The sequence below is a fragment of the Vitis vinifera genome, chromosome 6 (genome assembly GCF_030704535.1).
Source record: "Vitis vinifera cultivar Pinot Noir 40024 chromosome 6, ASM3070453v1".
Lineage (NCBI taxonomy): Eukaryota > Viridiplantae > Streptophyta > Magnoliopsida > Vitales > Vitaceae > Vitis > Vitis vinifera.
In genome coordinates, this window is record NC_081810.1 from 23875863 (window position 1) to 23897875 (window position 22013).

Below are 22013 nucleotides of genomic sequence, written 5' to 3' on the forward strand. Positions count from 1 at the left end.
TTAGCCTTTGGGTGCTTTTCACATTTGTTGTATCATAATTATGGGTGGATATGGAGTATGTAATGAATGAAGTATGGGCCAGATGGACCGCCCATGGCATTATTGGGTTTTATTATTATTAATGTTGTTCAATTTTGCTTGGAAAGGTGGAAAATTAGGAGAAAATTGGGGTTAGGGAAGTAGAATAAGAGCAGAAAAGGACTCATTGGAAGAAGTGGATTCATACTTGGTGTGTATTTTTTAAAACTGAGATGGAATTGGAATTGCCCGTGTTCCTACCATGATTGGTCTGGTCTCAAGTCTCAATATTCAACTAGTAGGACAGTAGTATGATGAAAATGATAGAAGAAAAGGGTGTGGTAGCAGACGATGAAACATCAATCTATAAAATTATGAATGTAAAAAACATTTTGTAAGTTATAATGGGTAAAAGGGGCCTAATAAATTAATATTTATAGTTTTACAAATGATATCATACACACTTAAAGAAAAAGAGATCAGTTGGATGATATGGATGCAGTTGTGAAGAGGAAGAAGCCTGGATTCAATAACCATATTAGTAAAGTGGTTGATAGAATCATCTGATCCATCACCAACTAGATATGCGCGTATTAAGTGGAGCAAGTTTGCAACGACTCCTCCCCCCACTGTATAATTATGCTGTACAAGCACCTAACTTCCCATAATATAACTACCCCATTCACTTGTTTCATTTTCTATATCCTTCAATCTCCGGTCTCTATATATAACACACTCTCATCAGGGCTGTTCATCACAAGCTCCTACTTCAAAATTAACGGCATCCATCAATACCTCTAAGGACAAAATGAAGAGCACTGGTGAAGCAACAGCTATCAACATTGGGGAGACCAAGTCTGCTTCTGCTACTACCGTGGCCACCACAAAAGCTATCCAACATCCAAAAGCAGGATTGAAGAGAGGTCTTGCCATTTTCGACTTCATTCTCCGGCTCTCTGCCATTGGGGCTGCTTTGGCTGCCACTACCACTATGGGCACTACTGACCAGACTCTCCCTTTCTTTACTCAGTTCTTCCAGTTCCAAGCTAGCTACGATGATCTTCCCGCTTTCTCGTATGTTATCCTTTCAAATTCTATTTGCATGGGGGCTAGCTCATATTGGTCTATACTTCATCCATATATATATGCAGGTTTTTCGTGATTGCAAATGCTATAGCTAGTGGATACCTCTTCCTGTCCTTGCCCTTTTCCATAGTCTGCATCGTTCGGCCGCATGCCATGGGAGCAAGGCTCCTCCTAGTCATCTGTGACACTGTAAGTTGAAGCCAGTAATAATTTGGAGCAAAAACCAACAATATAAATCTGTATCTCTCGTGTTCTGATATAGAATGAAGGTAGCTACTGATCAAACACTGTCCAAAAACACTGCAGGTCATGGTTGCTCTCACCATAGCTGCTGCTGCCGCTGCTGCTGCCATAGTCTACTTAGCTCATAACGGGAATTCAAACGCCAACTGGGTGGCCATTTGTCAGCAATTCGATGACTTCTGCCAGAGTGTCAGTGGGGCCGTTGTGGCTTCCTTCATTGCAGCAGTCCTCTTCATGTTGATGATTGTCCTCTCAGCTTTCTCTCTGCGAAAGCATTGAGATTATTTGACAATGGACTATTTTCTCAGAGCTGAATCTGATATATTACCAACCTATATATAGTCTTTTAATTTACACGTAAACTTCTCATTAAACTTGTGAGTTTGGGTTGGGGCATGGTGGTGAATTGCAGTGTTGAAGCCAATGTTATGTTTAAGTTGGTTTGATGTATTTGGTGAATGTAATGAAATTAAGTGGTTTATCTGTTTCCCAGCATTGGGTCTTCATCTTTTTTCATTTTCCTTTATGGATCTCTCCATCTATCCTATAAACTATATCTATCTATATAAAAATGTTGAACTTAAAAGTCAAAATATATTTATTAAATTATTTAAGGAGAACATAAACACTAATATAATAAGCATCATCCCCTTTCACGAGGGCAAGTCTTGTCCTTGTTCACGATGGCGGAGCAAGCAATTTAGTTCGAGGGGGCAACCCTTGAAATAAATACGGGCTTTAGCCCAATGATTCAAAGTTGTCATTGTTAGGGGGTAATAATAGTCCAAAGTTCTATCATTATAAGAGTTGTAAGAGTTATTTGATTATAAGGGTCATTAAAAATGCAATTTTGGAAATCTAATAATTCATCATTTTCTAGCCACATTTTGACAAAAATATTCTCAATCTTTTTTTTTATGTAAAATAACTCCTTTTTTTTTTTTAATGTACATGTAAATACTTGAAATAGTTAAGGGTATTTATGTCAAAATGGGTTAGTCTTTAAATAAAAACATGGAAAATGTTAAATTCACAAATATGATGATTATTTCATCTTTTTTTACCACTTAATTTTTATTACAAGAAGTGTAGTTTTTTTGTTTTAATATTTTTAAGGGAGGCATGTACCCCCCTAGGCACAAGTCGGCTCCACTAGTGCTTGTTCTTTCCTTTGCTTGCGGTAAGGGAAGTCATCTCCAATTGGAACTATCGAGCTACAAACTAGTGTGACGTTTCATTAGTGGGCGATGCATGTTAGTGCTCGATTTAACAAGGTGTAACATATCCCACAGTATGGTCTATATATCCACGTCGAAGCACATAATGGCCAAATAATTTCATTCACCTTCTCTAATAATTTACTTAAATATATATAACTTTCATTGGTTTAAAATTTTGTAAAATACCTCTTTTGTTTTGAGTTATAATGAAAGTAAATAAAAACAATAAATAAAAAGGATAAGAGAAGTATTTAATAAAATTTCAAACTAATAAATATCAAATGTATTAATTAAAATCTTAAAAAAGATTAATGAAATCAACTTTAAAGATAATTAACCTAGACTCTTTGAAATTAAAAAAACATCATATAAGTTAAACTTACTTTTAGATTAAATTACAAAATATGTTTTTGAATTTTCGTGGAAAAGACATCTTGCAGTACTTGTGATATGATCTTAACACATGTGATAGGTCACTCGTTAAAGCTTAGCACATGTCATAGACTCGTATACGACATTAGATGACCCAACTCTAAAAAAAACCATTGCACCAACCTCATGGGATAATCCATCTCACACAACCTCTTAAGGATTTGGACTTGTTAGAAGACAAACGACCAAGTTGACAACTCTCACACAAAGGGTATAGGTTTGAGGGTGTAAGACTTAACAACCATATTTTGAGTAGATAATGTTGTCTAGTAGAAAACCATCTTCTCTGTCTTAAAGCCATATCCTATTGAGTCACAAAGTTTCACAGTAGTTAACCCAAATGATCAACCAGTCCAACCAAAAAAAAAACTTTCGAATTTGTTTGTTTGTTTCTTTTTACTTAAATCTAAATAAAACTTAATTTTACCTGACTTTAAATATAACTTAATAATATTAAATATTAAATTATTTATTTTTATTAAGTATTAAATATTAATAAGATATGAGTAACCGTGTTTTATTGTTTTGAAAAATTATTTTTAACATTCAACAAAATACTAAATATTTTGATCTTAACTAAAAGAAAAGTTACAAACAAACATTTAAAGTTTTAAAAAAAATTACATTCAATATTAAATTAAAAAACAAATATCACCTTAGTTAACAAGTTAAAAACCTAATACCTTACAATCCCCTCGATATTCTTAAGAATAAACACTAGCGAATTACAAGATATAATAAATAACCTAGTTTCCCTTTTCCTCTTTTTTTTTTTTATCATCGTTTATGTTTTATTCGTATACCCATTTGTTCAATGGAGAAATTTCTTCAAGAGAGACCCAGTAATAGAAATGATAAAGTTTGATAAGATTCACCAATACAACATAAATCTAATACATTTTTCGTAAGTTTAAATTAAATATAAATGAATTTAAGTTAGATTTATGTTGGCTTCCATAACCTGTTTAATAAAATAGTAATTTTTCAAGTTGCATAACACGAATTCGATCTAAATGGACCCGATTAATAATCTCACCATTAATCTAATTATATTTTTAAACAATTTAACCTACATTTAACTCATTTTAATTTTATTTTTAAATAAAATAAGTGAATTGAATCATAAATTTATTTGGTCAAGATATGATTAAATGTATACAAGATCTAATTCAACTTAATTATTAAATAGAAAGACCTAATTATTAAATAGATTAAATGAGTTACATGATATATTACCAGTTTAATAATTAGATAGTATTTATGTTTATGATTTTCACATAATTATTAGTAAAATATATGATGTCGGGTTTGGATTGAATTATGTAATAGAATATATGGATTTTAACGAGATATGTACACCACCCAACAACATGAATTGCAACCCTTACCTACTAATACTCACTCTACGTGCTCTCTCTACATAGAGCATCATGGGCTCCAGGAATTGAGGAGCATGCCAAGCAACAAGCATCCATTTCAGGCCATCTCCACATCAGCATCTAGTTTCCAACAGCAACAGTTACCCTGTCTCCATCCACGTCTAATTAGCGACTAATGGACGATTAGCATTCATGTTTTGTTTCACATGTATATTATTAAAAAAAGGGATGATGTACCATAGAAAAGACTCTCGATATTGTTGGAAATTTGTACAAATGTAATCATTTAACTCATTGAAAAATTCTTCTCTCTAATCTCTATCATGTCGATGTTAGCAGCCAAGCTTTTTTTGGAAGAATCATTTGTATAGTAACAAAATAAGCTAGGGATAAAGCCTATTTAAAAAAATAAAAAATAAAAAAATTCAAACCTTATATTCTCAAAATACTTTTCCTAGCTCTCAAGATATTTCCTTAATTATAAGAAAAGACACATCCCCATATATTCTTCTATAAAAAAATGTTAAAAAAAAGATGATAATACATTTAATATTATCATCTAAAACCTAATTCATCATATTCAAATCAAAATGATGGTTAAAAGTAATATTTTTAGTATTTCTTGGATTATTCCTTTGAGTTTTTATAATAAGCGTGTCCGTTTTATATATAGGGTTGTTACGCGTAAACTTCTGAATGATCACGAGAGAGTCATAAGTTTTTCTAGCTAAATGTCAAATAGGAGGCATTACCCAATTAATATGACCTTATTGATTATCAAGTGATAATGTAAAAATGTATAAAAGGTCAAAAGATACCTTTTGATAAATGGTACTGAAAGGGTTCCATTATTTTGGTCGTGGTATCAGATTGAATTGCATCATTTTTGAGATATTTAGGTGTTATATACCTAACTCTGACACCACCAATGATACTTATACTATACATTCTTGTATATACCACGATAAAAACCAAAATGTATTTATTAATATTTAGACCATCCTTTTTCTTTATCCTCAATCATCATTAAACGCAAGTGGGAGGGATAGTATAAACAACATGTGTCTAGTTTTCTACTAGCATTTCCTTTCTTTGTTTTGATTAATTGAAAAAAAATGTCCAACACATTCCATAAGGAGCCCAACTTCACGCGAATATTCCAACACAACACGTGGGGGTTTTCGTTTTTCACCCATAGAACGGGTTTGGCAATGTGAAAAAGGGGAGGATAAAACAGTAATTTCAAAGTTTCCACCAGGGAGCAAGGAAAGAATCCCTTCTGACAAGGAGTGACTCACACGCACGCCAATCCCATCAACTCTGACTCGAACTCAACTCCACACTCGCGTAAGGAACCGCCCAAAACTTGCCACGTGTCTTATCGGCGACGAGGGGCACCAGCCATTACCGGGAAAATCCACGTCATATTCCTATTAAACATAAAAATAAAATAAAATAAAGTGGCCGCCTCCAACTCATTTTCCCCAAGTTTCCATCTCTCTCTCTCTCTCTCTTTCTTTTTTTTTTTAGTTCTCTCTTTCTCTCTGATAACTTCAGACTCTCTCTCTCTCTCTCTCTCTCTCTTGCGCCTTCGTCTTGAAGTTATCTTGAAAAACCCTAGATACCATTTGTTGAATCTTGTTGCTTTCAAGTGCATTTGGGCTCAGCTTTTGTAGATCTCTCTCTCGCTCTGCAGGGTCGTTCAGGTGAGTCTATAGACTCGGAGTCGCGCTGAGTCGACTCGAGGGTTTTATGGTTTTCTTTCTTTTTTCCTTTCTTTCTGATTTGCGCTGATTTTGGTCTTTTTGGTGTTTGGTGGATGTCTGGTTTTGTTTTGTTTTGTTTGTGTTTCTGTTTGTGTTTGTGTTTTTTTTTTTTTTGTTTTCTGTGGGTTATCGCGGTTTGTTTTGGGGATTTCGATCTTTGCTTCTTGGTTTTACTCTCTGTTTGGTTGCCGAGAAAATCGAGGGGAAGAAAAGGGAATGATGTTTGGGATTGGGGGGGCGTTTGCTGTTTTCTTGGGATGGGAATCGCGGAAATTCTTGGATTTGGAAGTTTGATTTCTTTTCATTTCTTGTCCTGTCTTTTTTTGGTAACCAAACGGAATTTGGCGGAGAAATATATATATATTTTTTGATTTTCTTGGGAATTAATTATTTTGAATGCAGCTCGGTGCTTTTGGAGGTGAATTTTCAGGAATTTTCCGGTAAATTCGACTTCTTAGAGGGTTTTCTTGTTTAAAGTTGGAGGTCTGGGTCTCATGAGAATTGTTAGGGGAATGCAGAGATTGATTCGTGAGGAGCAGAAGGCACCGTGCTGGAACAAATCATTTGGCCGGGGGATTGACATTAGCGCGCCTAAGGCAAGGACGCGTGATAAACCTATGCTCTAGGTTTTAAGTTTGTAAAATTGGGATTCTGGGAGGGAGATTGGGGATAGGGTTTCAGTCGTGCAAGAGAAAGGATGACTCGGATTTTGGTTCAGCGTGGTTCTGGTTCGAACCCTAATCGCACTTCTTCCTTGCCCAGTTCTTCTTTGGCTCCATCCCAGCCTCAGGCCGCTACTCAAGTTCCTTCTACTGTCAAAGATGAGGAAGTCGGAGAGGAGGTGCAGGAACAAACAATCGTGGATGATACCTTGGAGACTTGTGAGAATAAGGTGACGAAAACTGATGATCTTTTGCAAGAAAGTGTCCGGAATGACAATGCAAATGATGATAATGTTGATGGTGAAAAGATTGTTAATGATGATGTTCTGGGGTCTGGGGATTTGGATCAAGAGTTTGGTGGGTTGAGGATTAATGAGAAACTTGCAGTTGAAAATGAGGGCTCGAGTGCTGATTCTTCACAGATTGTTAACAGGAGTTCCTATCCCCCTCCTCCTCCTGTCCCTCCCCCAAAACATTGGGCGACTAATTCAAATCCAATGAGATTTGGCTCAGACGGTTCAAATTCTGTACGGATTGGATCACCTAGAAGAGCAGTTGCCTGGCCTATTGTTTCAACTAGGACTTCTCCAACTGGTTCACGGCCTTCCTCTCCCAGGTCTCATGGTGAAAGTGAAGGTTACAATAGTGCTGATGAGCAGAATTCCTGCTTTGTATCCTCCTATGATGATGCTGTAAGTCCTCATGGTTTTACTACTAACTAATGAAGTGACTCTGGCATATGCTTGCTTGTTATGGGTTAAGACCCATATTTTGGTTTGTCAAATGATTGGCCAGCCTGCTTACTGTATAAAATTTCTTTATATGTCTAAGTAGTAAGAAGCTTAAGTTCCCTTACCTCTCCCCATATCATTTGATTAGTTATGTAGGCATCATTTCTTGTTTAAATACAGTTTGTGCTTCTTTGATTTGAATTATTTATTGGTTCTGATGTGTCTTTCAATGTTGGAGGTCCCACCCATGTTGCCCATTATAACTCTTATACACCCCATGATCGAAGCCCTTGTTTTAGCTAGTTAGTTGGATAGAAGTATCACATTGATCTTTTTCTAATGCTGAAATTATCCTTCCTTCTTTAACATGGAAAATGGTGCACTTTCTTCTTGATCTGGATGTCACAATCTCAACTTGATCTTGTACTGTTGCAGAGCTACTGTATACATGTGATTCAACATTCTAACATCAGTGTGTTGCATCCATTTCAGGAAAGAGAACGCCAATTTGAGATTGATATCAGGCGGGCAAAAGGTTTAGAAGTCAAACGGATGGTGGAGGATGGGAACTGCCTCTTTCGTGCTGTTGCAGATCAGGTCTATGGGGACTCTGAAGCGTATGATTTGATTAGGCAAATGTGCATTGATTATATGGTATGGCATCTTCTTTATGTGAATATTCATTTGAATGATTTATTTTGTTTGTGCTTATATTTTTGTAGTGTACTGCTATGCAGACAATTATGAGCAAATTTTTAGCTGCTAAATAACCTTGTGACTTGTTCAAATGAAAACAAAAGGCATGTGATTTGTGTAGATGGGTGCAGTATATTGGACATGGAAATTTTGCAAACTCTAGATTTGGAATCCTAGAATGTGTTCTTATTCTGTTTTCTCTTTTTCTCTGTGTGTGCGTGTGTTGTTTTGTTTGCTTGTCGGATGCTTTTGTTTTCTACCCTCTCCCCCATGTAACCAAATGAAAAGCAAAGTTTTCACATTCTTCACCATAATGGAATTGTTAGTTCTTTTTTTGGATAGTGAAAACATGCTTTTGATATCTTCCAAGTTTCTTTTTGTATTTACAAGCACACAGCTCGTTCGTTGCACTGTTACAGGCAATCAAATACCATTATGAATTTTTAAAAATCAAACTTAATATGCTTCAAAAGGAAAACAATCAATGTTTAAGGGCAGATGATGACTTCAGTGAGGCTGCTGCAAAAATATGTTCTTGAAATGGTGGTACATTGTATTCAGACCCGTCTATATAGTTTGCAATGCAACAATTATACATTTCTAAATATTTTGCTATTAAAAAATTTTTATAGTAAGAAAACTACTTAAAATTCTCTCACTAAGAAACCCTCTTGAGTTTTTTTAGTGATTTTTCATATGTATTAGGAAAAAAAGAGAGGAAGATTTTGAGTCAAGTCATCCTATGCTATATTAAAATTCTTGGGCATATTTAGCTATTTTTCAATGTATGGGTAAAAAAAAACAGAAGATTTTGACTTGATGTGCAACAGAGGGTAAGTTTAGGTGTAGTGCAAGGTCTTGATGTGCTTTTGCATACCGAAAAGGGTAGCGATCTCACTAATTGGGACAAGCAAAGGAAGAAAGAAAAAGCTAGAAGTTAATTCAAAATCACATCATCCACAAGAGCCTTTTCTGTTTTCCATCTTTGGTGTTGTTTGAGGAAAGGATTCTGTACTCAGTTGGCATGTTAGTTAGAAATAAGGTAGCACAACTGCTCCTTAGGGTTTGCTTTTTTTTTTTTTTTGATAGGCAAACACACAAAAAGCATATATTAGAAAAGGGCACCTTGAGGCTAACCCAAAAGCATACAGGGAGTATAAAAAGAGGCGCCAAAGGGCACAAAAAGAAGAGGAAATATAAAACCAGCCCACAACTAGCACACCTAGCCAATAAAAAAAAACTGAGTAAAGGGAGAGGACCATCATTTACAATCAACTTAGTCCACAACCAAAGGTTACATACGAAAGAATTTTTCAACCTATGAATCAAAAGCTCCTTATTATCAAAAGCAATCCTATTTCTCTCCTTCCAAACCGTCCACAAAATACACAAAGGGGCTGCCTTCCACACCTTTCTGCGCTTCTTGCCCAAGTTAAAGCCACACCAACCACTAAGGGTATCTCTAACCGAAAAAGGAAGGACCCAAGTAACACCAAAAAGAGCAAACAATAACTCCCATTACACTCTTGCCCTGGAGCATTGAATAAGAATATGATCAATTGACTCTTCTTCCTCACAGCAAAGGAAGCATCTGTTAGCTAGAAATCGGCCCCTCTTTTTGAGTTGATCTAAAGTTAGCACCTTACCCCAAGAAGCTTCCCAAGCAAAGAAACACACTTTAGTAGGCACACAAGGATTCCAAATAATGCTAATAGGGAACTGAATAACTCTTCTTGAAACTAGAGTACTATAAAGAGATTTAACTGAGAAAATCCCATCCTTAGTCTCTTTCCACATCATTCTATCTTCCATAAGAGGATTAAGCCTCCTACCCCGTATTTTCAAAAGTAATCTCTCCACCTCCTCCACCTCCCAAGTCATTAAAGGGCCTAGAGAAGCTAGGACTCCAAACCCCTTCTTCTCCCGAATGATCCCACAACTCCTCTAACCAAGCCTCTATGATGCAGAGGCATACAAAGAGGGGAAGGAATTACACAGAGTGAAATTTCCACACCAATTATCTTTCCAAAATTTCACCCTTCTACCATTCCCCACAGAAAAGACTACTTTGTTTTGCAAAAGAGCGCCTTCCTTCCTTAGGGACTTCTTATGTCTGGTTTGCTTATCTAAGGATTCTCTTGGGAAAGGTTCTTATCCATATTGGTTTGTTGAAGGTGGATTCTCTTAGGGATTGTTGTTTTGTCCTGGATTTTTCCTGTCTTTCTGCAGTGGGGTAATGTGTGTATATTTTGTGTACATTAGGGTTTTCCCTCTTTTCACACACTTTTGTATACTATGTTTGCTTAGAAGAAAAGGAGTGTTGATGCCCAATGATAGGATCTGGCAAGAAGTAGCAAGGCATTAAAGTTTAAGATTTGATCTTGATTCGTTCTTGCAAATGATAACAATGATGTTTTGCTGTGATTACTCCATGTGTCTCCTAATGTACTTGAGCCGTGCCCCTTCATTGTATTTTTATAATACCTGCTTTTCCTATAACATTAACAGAACTAGGATCTTGCCATGGGTGACACTGTTCCATTTTGCATTTGATGGAAATCCATCATTTGTGTTTAAATCGAGTCAATTAAGAACCACTCCTAGTTTCACAAGTCTAGATTCAATGATCTGGGGCAGGCCTACATCACCTAGGGTTTGTCTTGCTAGTAGTTGGAATAAATGCCTCATTGTTAGGAGGTGGGTTTGTTTTGGGGAGAGGGGGTCAATCTCGGGTTCTTGTTATCCAGAAAAAAGATAACAGTCAACAAGCATACATGTGTATATGCATGTGTGTGTAGGTATGTATGTATATATATGTATATATGTATATATGTATGTTTATATATATGTATATATATTATACTTCTTGGGATGTCCATAAGTCTTCTGTTTGTTGTTTGGTGCTAATGATAAATATCAAATTTAAAAGTAAGTAGGTTAAAGTTGCAAGAAAACAGGGTATGGGTTCACTGTCTTATATTTCCATCTTTGTAGATAGATTCATTACTCTGGCAATTGTTTGATCCTCATAAATAAAGGATATCCCCTCCTCTTTTTTTGGCCTTTGTGCCTTGTATGCAATGTGTATAATTTTGGGCGCTTTTAATACAATTGCTTTTATCTAAAAAAAAAAAATGAAGAAGGAATATATAATTGAGAAAGTATTTTTTTTTATAAATAAGAGAATATATTAAAATTGCCAAAAGAACTAGCACTTGGAACATGTGAACATCTTTCAACTATGCAGTTCAGTTTGGTTTTTTAATAAGATCTTCTTGAAGTCACACAAGAGAACCTCACACATTTATTCATGAAGAATTGGTTGATTGTGTCTAATGATCATCCACTTTTGTGCAGTGTATTTTAGTCCTTCAATGTATTATTAACCTATGGAATTTAGGCTTGAACTTTTGGTAGGCAGGAGCAGGACCAAGAAAATTTCTTTGGGGGCCTCAATTAATGTGAGCCATTGACTTTATTTTAGAAGTTATTCAGCAAAATTTTTTGTTTAAATTGGTGACTTTACTGTTGATAAGGATAATACATTTATATTGTTCTAACTACTAGGCCAAAATTTATCAAAAATTCTGGTTGTCCACTAAATTGACATGAACATTACTGAAACAGGGAAAAAAGAAAGAAAGAAAAAGAAATGACTTAATTGCACTCAATTTGGGCTTTTACCTGTTTTTTTTATGTAGATAGGATATAAAGCCAAAGGGGTTGCAACAAGGAATTTAGGAAGTGTACAAAGAACACCAAATGCCAGGGAAGCTCAGGAAAAGCACCACATGCCCAGAAGACATTACTGAAACAGGGAAAGAAAGTAAGAAAGAAAAAGAAGAAGAAATGACTTAATTGCACTCAATTTGGGATTTACCCATATTTTATGCAAATAAGATATAAAGCCAAAGGGGTTACAACAAGGTATTTAGGAAGTGTACAAAGAACACCAAAAGCCAAGGAAGTGCAGGAAAAGCACCACATGCCCATAAAACATTAATTACTTTCCATACTGTCTGCATGATGTAAGAATCTCAAGCGCCCAATGCACATTGGGTCCCTTGATCAAGAAAATAAATATTTAAGGAAAAAGTCTTTTAAAACCAACTCTAAGCTCTCCAAAGCATGATAAAAATCCTTGATTTGCTGTTAATAGGAACTTTTTAATTTGTCTTGGATGGTGAGATGTTTCATGTTTATTTTCACTGGGCTGTATATGTAATTTTGTATGATTTTTTTTTTTTACATTATTTAATTTCTTTTACTGCCATTAAATTTAGGCTTCATCATTTGTTGGATGTTTTTTAAATTTTGTTTTGGTCTTTTGTTTTTGTTGATCTAAAGGTTTTTTATTTTATTTTGGTAGAAATAGAGGAGTTATCTGCTCACAGAGTAGAGGTTGTTCTTATATGTGTGCTCGTATATGATATTCAAATACAGCACTGGACTCCAGATATTGACCTAATACTGACTTTGCCTGAATAATAAATGGACCACTACTTCCTGTGCTCTGCTTCTGATATTTTGCATTCCTATGATTGATTTCTTTCAAATATGTTTCAAAAAATTCCTATATTTGTAGGCTGTGAATAATTCCAGGATTGCTTCATCATATTTTGTGGATGTCCCACTTTTTTAGTTTTTGTAATTTTATATGCACGAATAACATTTCTTTGAGACGTGGTGCTTCTGTTGGTAATTTTTCCTCAGTGAAAGCATCAGATAAAAGTTATCCCTTTTCTTATTCAGGAGCGGGAGAGAGATCACTTTTCTCAATTCATAACAGAAGGTTTTATGTCTTACTGTAAGAGGAAGAGAAGAGACAAGGTATGCAATCTTGTAATTCTATCCATATGTTGTTTTTATCAGTTCAAATTCCAAAGATAGAACATTTTGAACTTGTTTTCTCATTGCAGAGGACCTTCTCACCTTTCTTGATTGATCTTTTATAGATTTGTTTGATTGAGCTTTTTAAGAAACATAGGGTTGCTATTTCTTTCTCTCTTTGACATAATGTATCAGAGGCTGCCTAATCCTAGTAGTGTAATGTGGTGTGATGTGATTGGTTTTTGGGGAAAAATTAGTTAACCAACATGGTTGGTTTATAATTAAATTAAAACCAAACCAAGCTTGTTTAAAATCGGTTTGGTTTGGTTTGCATGATTAGTTGGATGCAAGTTGATTTAGGCTTTAAGGCTAATTTGTTCTTAAAAGTGATTGAAACAAGCTTGGGCTTGGGTTTAAAGTTCAAAATATATTAAAAAAATTTAGTCCAAAATATAATAAATGCATTTAAAAATTAATTTGACCATAATATAATAAAAATAAATTACTTTAATAGATTCTAATATAAAAAAACTCATCAAATAATGAATAATTATAAATAAGTCTTAGAATGTCGGTTTGGTTTGGTTTTTATCGGTTAGGAGAACCTTTATGATTATTGAAAACTGAACTGATTTGATTGTTTTTGATTGGTTTGGGTTGATTTTATCAGTTTTTATGGTTTTACTTACACCCCTTCCTAATCAATGCAGCTTTAAAATACTAAAACTAAGATTCTTAATATTTAAAACAGTGTTTTCAATGTGGACCAGAGTGGCAAAAAGAAATGTGAATACTAGGGTTGGGAATTTCTATGGATTGGGCTTGCATCTATGGGGTGTCAAATAATTGGCTTTAGTGCTAAATCAGTTTTCATACGACCTATTAATAATACTGACTGGAAAAAGAAAATATTAATTGGTTATCTTATCCAAAAGAACTAGTAGTTAGAAAGGGGAAAGGATCTTGGTCTTTGTTTTCTCAAAGGATCTCTCTTCTGTATAATTCTTTCCCTTCTATGTATAATATTCTTAATCAGCTTTATTGATTGGTTGCATTTTCGGTGAGGGCGGGTGTTGTTTTTTGTAGCCCTCCTTTCCTCTTGGTTCTCCCTTTTATATATACTCTGTTATTTCACCTATCAAAAATATTCTTCTTATTAGACAATTGAATCAAATGGTCTAGAAATCTTTGGCATATTTCTCAATAAATGGTTTCTCAAACATTTTTACTGATAGTCAAATTAGAGATAGAATATATTTACAAAAAACACGTAATCAAAGGGGGCTCACAACTCAAAGTACATAGAAGGTGTACAAGGCACATCTGAATTCACACAACTAAAAAGAAAGGCATGCGTGATCAATCAGTTGGTTCAAAACAGCACTAAACTATCAACAAGGTCATGAAAGGAGATATCTACAGCCAACAGCAATTCTTTGGACCACAAAAACAGTTCTTTCGAAAAATCATTCTTTACAACTAAAATTGTCTGCTCCAGTAAAATATATATCGACAGAGAATGAGAGGCCTGACGGCTCATTATGAGTTGCCTTACCCTAAGAGTAGTAGCTGATGAGAATGCGTCACCAAAAACCCTGCAAGGTGCAAGCCACCCTCTATTTTGGAAAGGCTGGAAGACTCCCTGCTTTTGCTTACATGCAATCTAGGAAGCAGTTTTGAGTTCAATGGCACATTTGAAAAGGTCAATCTTGCCCTTATTTTTCATAAGAGCAGTTTTAAAACACACTTCCAAAACGCAATGGGCATTAAGCACAAAAACAACACTGGCTTCTTCTTTTGCTTCTTCTATTGGTTGACAGTAGAAGCTGATCTATATAAATGGCCATTAAGCATACTTGGCCTTGAAACAATGTGTATTGATGCATTTGAAGGTAGTGGATGATGATGTAGCAGATAGATTATATGGCAAACAGTTCGAATTTTGCCTAACCATAAATGAGAAAAATGGCAAACAGTTGGAATAAAAATGAACTGGTGTTGGCCAGTTTTTATAGAATGCAAGAAGAGTAAATACAGGTGAATTGCATGGCTGTAACTGAGAAAGAAGGCTACTTAACAGGTCTCATGTAATAAAATTTTAAATCAACCTTTTAAAAGATGTTGCATCATTTCACAGGTTCATTACTGCATAAGGAACATGGACAGAACCACTCTACTGACTCTACCAACCCCCAGCTGAAAGAATGATAAAATTGTGCATCACTTCATTTGCTTCTTGTCTTGTAAATTTTCATTACTTTTGGGAGTATGTTTCCTAGCTGTTAACTTCAGTTTACTGCATTTGTTTAGTATTATCTATTGTGATAGCCTATCAATAACCTGACACAGCATTTGATTAAGGGTCTGTTTCCTTGTCTTTTTTCCATTATTGATATGAACATTATACTTTTCTGTTGGGTGCAGGTCTATGGAAACAATGCAGAGATCCAAGCTTTATCTGAAATGTATAATCGGCCTATCCATATATATTCCTATAGCACAGGTGCTGCTCTATTAGAGATGACTGATGATTGTGACATTCATTAAGTGAACTTCCTTTTCAACATTCTTACTTTCCACTAACACAAAGTCTTCCTATTGCAGAACCTATCAACATTTTTCATGGAAGCTATGATACTGACACACCTCCCATTCGATTAAGCTATCATCATGGGAATCATTACAACTCACTTGTTGATCCCCGGCGATTAACCATTGGTGCTGGGCTTGGATTTAGCTCTCTACGTGGGGTGAGTATACAAGTCTTGTTGTATTTAGTATTGGATTATCTAATACCTGTTTTTCATGCAAATTGAATAAACACAACACTGTTGTAGAACAGGGAAAACATGAAGGCCTATCGTTCATTTAAGGCTCTGTTTCCACCAGTTTTAAGTAGGAATTGCTCCATCTTTTCCTTCCACTCTATAATTCACAGCCCAAAGTCAGCTGTTAGGTTATTCTTATCATTGTTATCTGTTGGTTGACTTTCTGACGATTTCTTTTTGTTGTTTTCTGTATAGGTGAATGTTGACAAGGATCAAGTCAAGGCTGCTATTAAAGCTCAACAAGACCAACAAATTGATAATGCAAGTACCTGTATTGTTAGGCAGTTTGATCTACATTAATCTTTGGCTTAACATGTTAATTACTTGTGCTATTTTCTTCATCGTTAATAACAGGCACTTCTAGCTGAGGGGCGGTTTTACTCGGATCTTGAGCTCACGGAGAAGGAGATTGAACGTATGGTGATGGAAGCCTCTCGAGCTGAGTATCTTGCTGATGACAAATTCAAGTCACAACTTGGCTGTAGAGAGTCTTCTTCTACGTCTGGTGCTGAACCATCGTCTTCTGGAGCAAGTGAGTGTATTCTTCAACATATAATGGCAACTCAATTCTTATATGGTGTAATGTGATTTGATTCTCGAGTAGTTAAAAAGTAGGGAGAGGAGAATATGGAATTAAAATCAACTGTTTTGGTTTGATTGTAACAATTAAAAAGTTTGTGCTATGCTGATGAAGTATTTGGACACACGTGAAACATAGGGCCATCAGGGAGTGAGACGAAGCTGGAAGGGGGAAGGGAGCAGCATGGGTTACCAGATACTGTCCTCAGCAGTAGCATGCAGATGGTTCTGTCAATGGGGTTCAGCTATCTGCAGGTGATTGAAGCTTACAGCATATTTGGGGACGATGCTGAATCTATGGCTTGTTACCTGGTGGAAACTGGGAGTAGCAGCAGACGCAAAGGCAAGGCAACTGAATGAAAATAGCATGACAATATTATTAGGATGCGAGTGAGAGGTTATATTGGCTTCTTGTTGCTGACATTGTAGCTTTAGTAAAGAAACTATTCCTATGTAGCAAGCAGCTAGCCTTTCTGAACTCTACTTATGGGTTATTCAAGCCTAAATAAATAAAATGGATTTAGTGGTTACGTCCATGGCTTTGCTTGTAAACCAAATAACGTGGGGCTTTATTAACAGTCTTCACTCTTCAGTCATGTGAAGTAACTTTTTTTGCTTTTACATTGGTAGTGCTTTTTGATGGAGGGTGAATAATCAGAAATTGTCCGTAGGCAACTCGGGTTTCTATTATGGAATAGCCCTTAAATGCATGCAATTCCACATGAAGGGTGTGGATTGCCAATCTCTGTTTTTTTCATTTTTGGGGTGGGGGTGCGTGGGGGGTGTTTATTTTAGCATTAAAATAAAACCCTGTAAGGTGCTCGTACATTTGGACAGCAAGAGAAACTGTCGTTAAATTTTTAAGAGTGTGTTTGATAATAATTATAAGAAGTGTTTTTAGTATTTTTAATGTTTGAAATTTTTTATCATTAAAGATGTTAGAAACACTTCCTAAAATCACTATTAAACACATTTTAAAACAATCATTTATTAAAATTTTATGGATTTTCTTGTTTTTTTTCTTGGGAAAATGCTTTTAATAGTAATAGTATTTCTAAGTTTTTAAATATTTGTGGGATCATTTATACAGGTAAATAAAAAATTTAAAAATATTAGAAAATTGAAGTAATTGGGCATGGGTTCAGAAAATCAGAATATTTGAGTATTAGGTATTGAAATCTACTTCTTGATTGTTATATTATTTATTTTGCATATTCTTTTTCACCCACTAATATTAGCATTTTATTCCCACAAAAAGCCATGATCGGAGTAGTGAGGTGAAGCCCTGCCCTGCTGGCAAATTAAAAGAGAAAGAAGCACCGTTGGTTCGTTGAAGGGCAAATTGGTGAATTACCCAAAAAAAAAGAACAAAAGAAAAAAAAAACAAAACAATAAGGGCGGAGTGAAGAAGAAGTAACGAACGACTCTTGCAGAGATAGAGAGGCCTAACCAACAGCAGATTCTAGGGTTTGTGTTGGGGAAGCCCATACAGCAAATTACACACCCATTAATAGAAGAAAAATAAAGGTAAAAATGTCACAGAACGGGAAATTAATGCCAAATCTGGATCAACAGAGCACCAAAATCCTCAATCTCACTGTTCTCCAACGAATCGATCCCTTCGTCGAAGAGATTTTAATCACCGCCGCTCATGTCACCTTCTATGAATTCAACATCGACCTCAGCCAATGGGTACTCCCTCTCTCTCTCTTCTCCCCCACTCTTTTTTTTTTTTTTTTCCCCTCATTATTTGCTTTTCATTCATTTACAGAGTCGAAAGGACGTCGAGGGATCTCTATTTGTCGTTAAAAGGTATTTTTTTTTCTTCATGTTTTTATTATATAATTTGAAATTTTATGAATTTTCCATTTTATGAATTTGTTTTGTTTCAGGAACACTCAGCCCCGGTTCCAGTTCATTGTGATGAATCGGCGCAACACAGGTTGGCACTTCATTTATTGATCAATAATTCGTTCTTTTATTTTTATTTTTATTTTTAATTTTTTGGCTGTGATAATAATTCATTTCTGCAGTTTCATTATGTTTGCTGCATAGTCAAAATTTCTCTTGCATGCTGACTAGGAGAACATAGTTTTTTTGGAATGATTCTGAGAGACTAGACAAGTGTAGAAACAAAAATGTGGTGGGATTGAGCTAAGAGGGTCATACCTAGTCAAATTAGAGGTTTGGGTGTTTGATTGGATATGGAATGTGTACTTCCCTTTGTATTTGATGATGGGAACTGGACTGGAAGACCTGTCTGAGGGCCCTTGCTTAGCAAATTTGTGCTTTTCCCTGAATTGCTTTAATTTTTGTTTAGGATTTAAAAATTATATTTACTCATTTTAATGATGTAATTTCTTCCACAGAATTAGACCTCCTGCTTGTGGATATATTGGTGGCAAGTTTACTTGATACATATTTCAATATGTTCTCCAGCTCTGTTACCTAACATGATCCCTGACAAAGGGAAAAAAAAGCAACCCCACCACAACCCTTTGGCTCTCTCTCTCCAGCTCCATTACTTAACTTGAATCACATGATCCTCTTTTAGTAATGATAATTCTCCCCGGTTTCTCATTTTAAAATAGGCCCACCTATGTAGCATGGACCCTCCTAAATGGGAGCCATAATTGTGTTGGAATTTAAGGATCAGGACAAAGATTCAGAACAAATAGGATGGCTGGTTAAGTTCAATTCTGTGTTTGTAGAGAGGAGTATTATGATTATTATTAATTTTTCAAGTAAGGTATTCCCTCATGCTGAACTCTATAAATAAAAATTGTACCTCCTTAGGTGCACCCTTTGCTTAGGCATTGTTAATATATATCTGATTTTTGCCTATCAAAATAAACGAATAAAAAAAAATTTGAGCAAACTGAATTTTGATAAAAAGAAATCCATATTTTTTGTGGACAAAAGTGTGCATATAAATTTTTTTCTTGAAGAACAAAATGAATTATGATATTCATGAGTAATAGGTCATTTTTTCCTTTTTTCTTTAATTCCAAAATAGTAAATATTAGATAAAAAAAATCATAATATGGTCTCCCACTTTGATTCTATTTTTTTTTTTTGATAGGTAAAAGAGTATTGTATTAAAAAAGGTATACACGATGTATACATATACAAAAACCAATAGGGGCGAGAACTCACAAAAAACGATCGCACCCTACGGGGAGCCTAACCAATCTACAAAATCTATCTAAGAAGTAACACTATCCCCATGTACACTTTAACCCAATCCCAAAAGAGAGAAAAAAAAACTTTTAATTGTTTGATCTAATCTTTCCCTATCCTTAAAGGTTCTCCTATTCCTTTCCCTCCAAATGGACCAAAAAATGCATAGTGGGCCAACTTTCCAAGCTTTTTTCCTCTTTTTGCCAACTGAGAAGCTATTCCAACTTAAGAGCACCCCTCTGACAAAAGAATGCATCACCCATTGTACATGAAATAGAGCAAAGACCAATTGCCACAATATGCTTGCTTTTGGACAGTGCAACAAAATATGATCTTCTGCTTCCTCTCTAGCCTTGCACATGTAGCATCTGTTTGACATCCTCCATCCCCTCCTTCTAAGTTGGTCCTTTATTAATATCTTAGGCCAAGTTGCCTTCCAAGCAAAAAAGCTAGTTCTTACAGTGACCTAAGAATTCTACACTATACTGTGCAGGAAAGGCTCCACTCTCCTACTTGCTAGAGGGAAGTAAAAAGACTGAATTGAAAAATCTTCATTCTTAGTCCCCAACCAAACCATGTCATTCTGTAGCGATGGAGTAGTTATGCAACCTCCCAAATAAGGCATCGATGTTCTCCAACTCCCAATAATTGAATTGTCTAATAAACCTCAGATTCAAACTACCCCCATCCCAAACATCTACCACCCAAGCATCCTTAGAGGAAGCGATAGCATAAAGGCATGGGAACACATCTCTCAAAGAGGCTTCCCCACACCACCTATCTTTCTAGAATTTCACTCGATTCCCTGAACCAACTTGAAGACTTGTTTTATCTTTGAAGACCTCCCAACCATTTCTAATTGCTTTCCAAACCCCTACACCAAACCTCCTTCTCACCTCCTTTGTGCACCACGCCCCTTCATATAACCCATACTTGCCAACAATTACCCGTTTCCAAAGAGGGTACCTTTCCTTCACAAATCTCCAATACCATTTCCCCAACAGGGCCTTATTGAAAAAAGAAAGGCTTTTAAAACCCAAACCCCCCCTTTTTGTTTCTCCATACAAACAATCAACCAATTAACCAAATGAGGCTTTTGCACCAAATCCTCTCTTCCCAATAGGAAGTCTCTTTGAATCTTTTCCAATTTGGCCACCACTCTTTTGGGGATAACAAAGAGGAACATAGAGTAAATGGGTAAACTAGATAAAGTGCTTTTAATCAATGTTTGCCTTCCATCTTTCGAAATATATCGTCTCTTCCACAAAGCAAGCCTTTTCTGGAACCGTTCCTTCACTCCTTTCGAAACCCTACTGGACTTGTAAGGAGCACCCAAGTGGACGCCTAAGTGGTTGGAAGGGTGCTCACTTCGCAACCTAAAACCTCGGCAAACTGCACCAAATTTTGGACATCCCAACAGGAATCAACTCACTTTTCTCCAAATTAATCTTGAGACCCAAGCATGCCTCAAACCACATAAAAACACAACTCAAGTACTCTAGATTTTCCTTCTTGCATGACAAAAAATGAGAGTATCATCTATAAAGAACAAATGGGAGACCTCTACATCCACATCATGCCTTTCTTTAACTTGGAACCCCTAAAAAAAGCCACCATCCTTTGCCCTGGAAATCAAACAAGAAAGGATCTTCATCACTAAAATAAACAAGGAGACAAAGGGTTTCCTTGTCTCAACCCTCTAGAATTGCTGAAGAAACCAAAAGGAGTGTCATGGACCAAAACAGAGAAATGGACCGTAGAGATACATCATCTAATCCAAGCCAACCACTTGGAGCCAAAACCCATTTTATCCATAATTGCAATTACATAGTTCCAATTTACATGGTCATAAGCTTTTCCTATATCAAACTTGCATAGTAATCTTCTCAAATTATCTTTAAGTCTAGAATCAATGGCCTCATTAGCTATCAAAATTGCATCGAAAATTTGTCTCCCCCACAAAAGCATTCTGAAAATCCAAGACCAAAGTGTCCACCACCTTTTTGAGTCTATTAGCTAGAACTTTGGCCAACAATTTGTACAAACCCCCAACCAAGCAAATAGGCCTAAAAACCTTTAACTCTTCAACCTCCCCTTCTTAGGCACCAAGACTACACAAGTAGCATTTAGACTTCTCTCAAAGCATCCTGTCTCATAGAAATCACCAAAGAAGCCCATGACCTCACTTTTAACAACATCCCAACAGTCTTGGTAAAAGGCCAAAGTAAAACCATCTAGACCTGGGGCTTTATCACCACACAAACTAGACAAGGCTGAAAAAACCTCATCTTCAGAAAAAGGAAGCTCGAAGGCTGCTGAATTTGTAGACGACATAAAATTAAACACTAGTCCCTCTATACTCG

The 22013-nt window shown here is 35.8% G+C and overlaps 3 protein-coding genes across 6 annotated transcripts in view; all 3 read left to right on the forward strand.

Moving 5' to 3' along the window:
* The first annotated feature begins 57 nt into the window (after positions 1-57).
* On the forward strand, positions 58-1839 carry LOC100256998 (UPF0497 membrane protein 1). Its single transcript, NM_001397749.1, has 3 exons — positions 58-1092; positions 1170-1293; positions 1411-1839. Exons 1-3 carry the CDS (start codon positions 827-829, stop codon positions 1624-1626), a joined length of 606 nt encoding a protein of 201 aa, NP_001384678.1. The 5' UTR covers positions 58-826; the 3' UTR covers positions 1627-1839.
* A 3840-nt stretch (positions 1840-5679) lies between these two features.
* On the forward strand, positions 5680-17006 carry LOC100246727 (OVARIAN TUMOR DOMAIN-containing deubiquitinating enzyme 6). Of its 3 annotated transcripts, XM_010653564.3 has the most exons (10): positions 5680-6084; positions 6547-6584; positions 6663-7498; positions 8030-8191; positions 12986-13063; positions 15488-15566; positions 15668-15813; positions 16087-16152; positions 16246-16423; positions 16610-17006. In XM_010653564.3, the coding sequence occupies exons 3-10, from the start codon at positions 6842-6844 to the stop codon at positions 16828-16830; spliced, it is 1587 nt and encodes a 528-aa protein (XP_010651866.1). In that variant the 5' UTR covers positions 5680-6084; positions 6547-6584; positions 6663-6841; the 3' UTR covers positions 16831-17006. The 3 variants fall into 3 exon arrangements, with proteins under 3 accessions (XP_010651866.1, XP_002273209.1, XP_010651867.1); XM_002273173.5 differs by having other exon boundaries at positions 5846-6084; positions 6547-7498; XM_010653565.3 differs by lacking the exon at positions 6547-6584 and having other exon boundaries at positions 5870-6084.
* Positions 17007-17807: 801 nt separating this feature from the next.
* The window catches only part of LOC100262105 (mRNA-decapping enzyme-like protein), a 34963-nt gene continuing 30757 nt past the window's right edge, over positions 17808-22013 (forward strand). The window contains exons 1-3 of one of the 2 annotated variants that reach the window (XM_002273389.4): positions 17808-18162; positions 18242-18282; positions 18363-18412. In XM_002273389.4, the coding sequence (XP_002273425.1) occupies positions 18004-18162; positions 18242-18282; positions 18363-18412 (250 nt within the window). In that variant the 5' untranslated portion in view covers positions 17808-18003. The remainder of the gene's footprint in view (positions 18163-18241; positions 18283-18362; positions 18413-22013) is intronic. The other variant, XM_059737670.1, reaches the window with a different exon arrangement.

Excerpts from the sequence above, each read along its gene's own strand:
- LOC100246727 (XM_010653564.3), top strand. The coding sequence starts at position 6,842 with ATGACTCGGATTTTGGTTCAGCGTGGTTCTGGTTCGAACCCTAATCGC. Across the intron at positions 13,064-15,487 it reads AGAGGAAGAGAAGAGACAAG|GTCTATGGAAACAATGCAGA; the intron begins GTATGCAATCTT and ends TGTTGGGTGCAG. Across the intron at positions 16,424-16,609 it reads ACCATCGTCTTCTGGAGCAA|GGCCATCAGGGAGTGAGACG; the intron begins GTGAGTGTATTC and ends CGTGAAACATAG.
- LOC100256998 (NM_001397749.1), top strand. The coding sequence starts at position 827 with ATGAAGAGCACTGGTGAAGCAACAGCTATCAACATTGGGGAGACCAAG. Across the intron at positions 1,093-1,169 it reads GATGATCTTCCCGCTTTCTC|GTTTTTCGTGATTGCAAATG; the intron begins GTATGTTATCCT and ends ATATATATGCAG. Across the intron at positions 1,294-1,410 it reads TCCTAGTCATCTGTGACACT|GTCATGGTTGCTCTCACCAT; the intron begins GTAAGTTGAAGC and ends AAAACACTGCAG.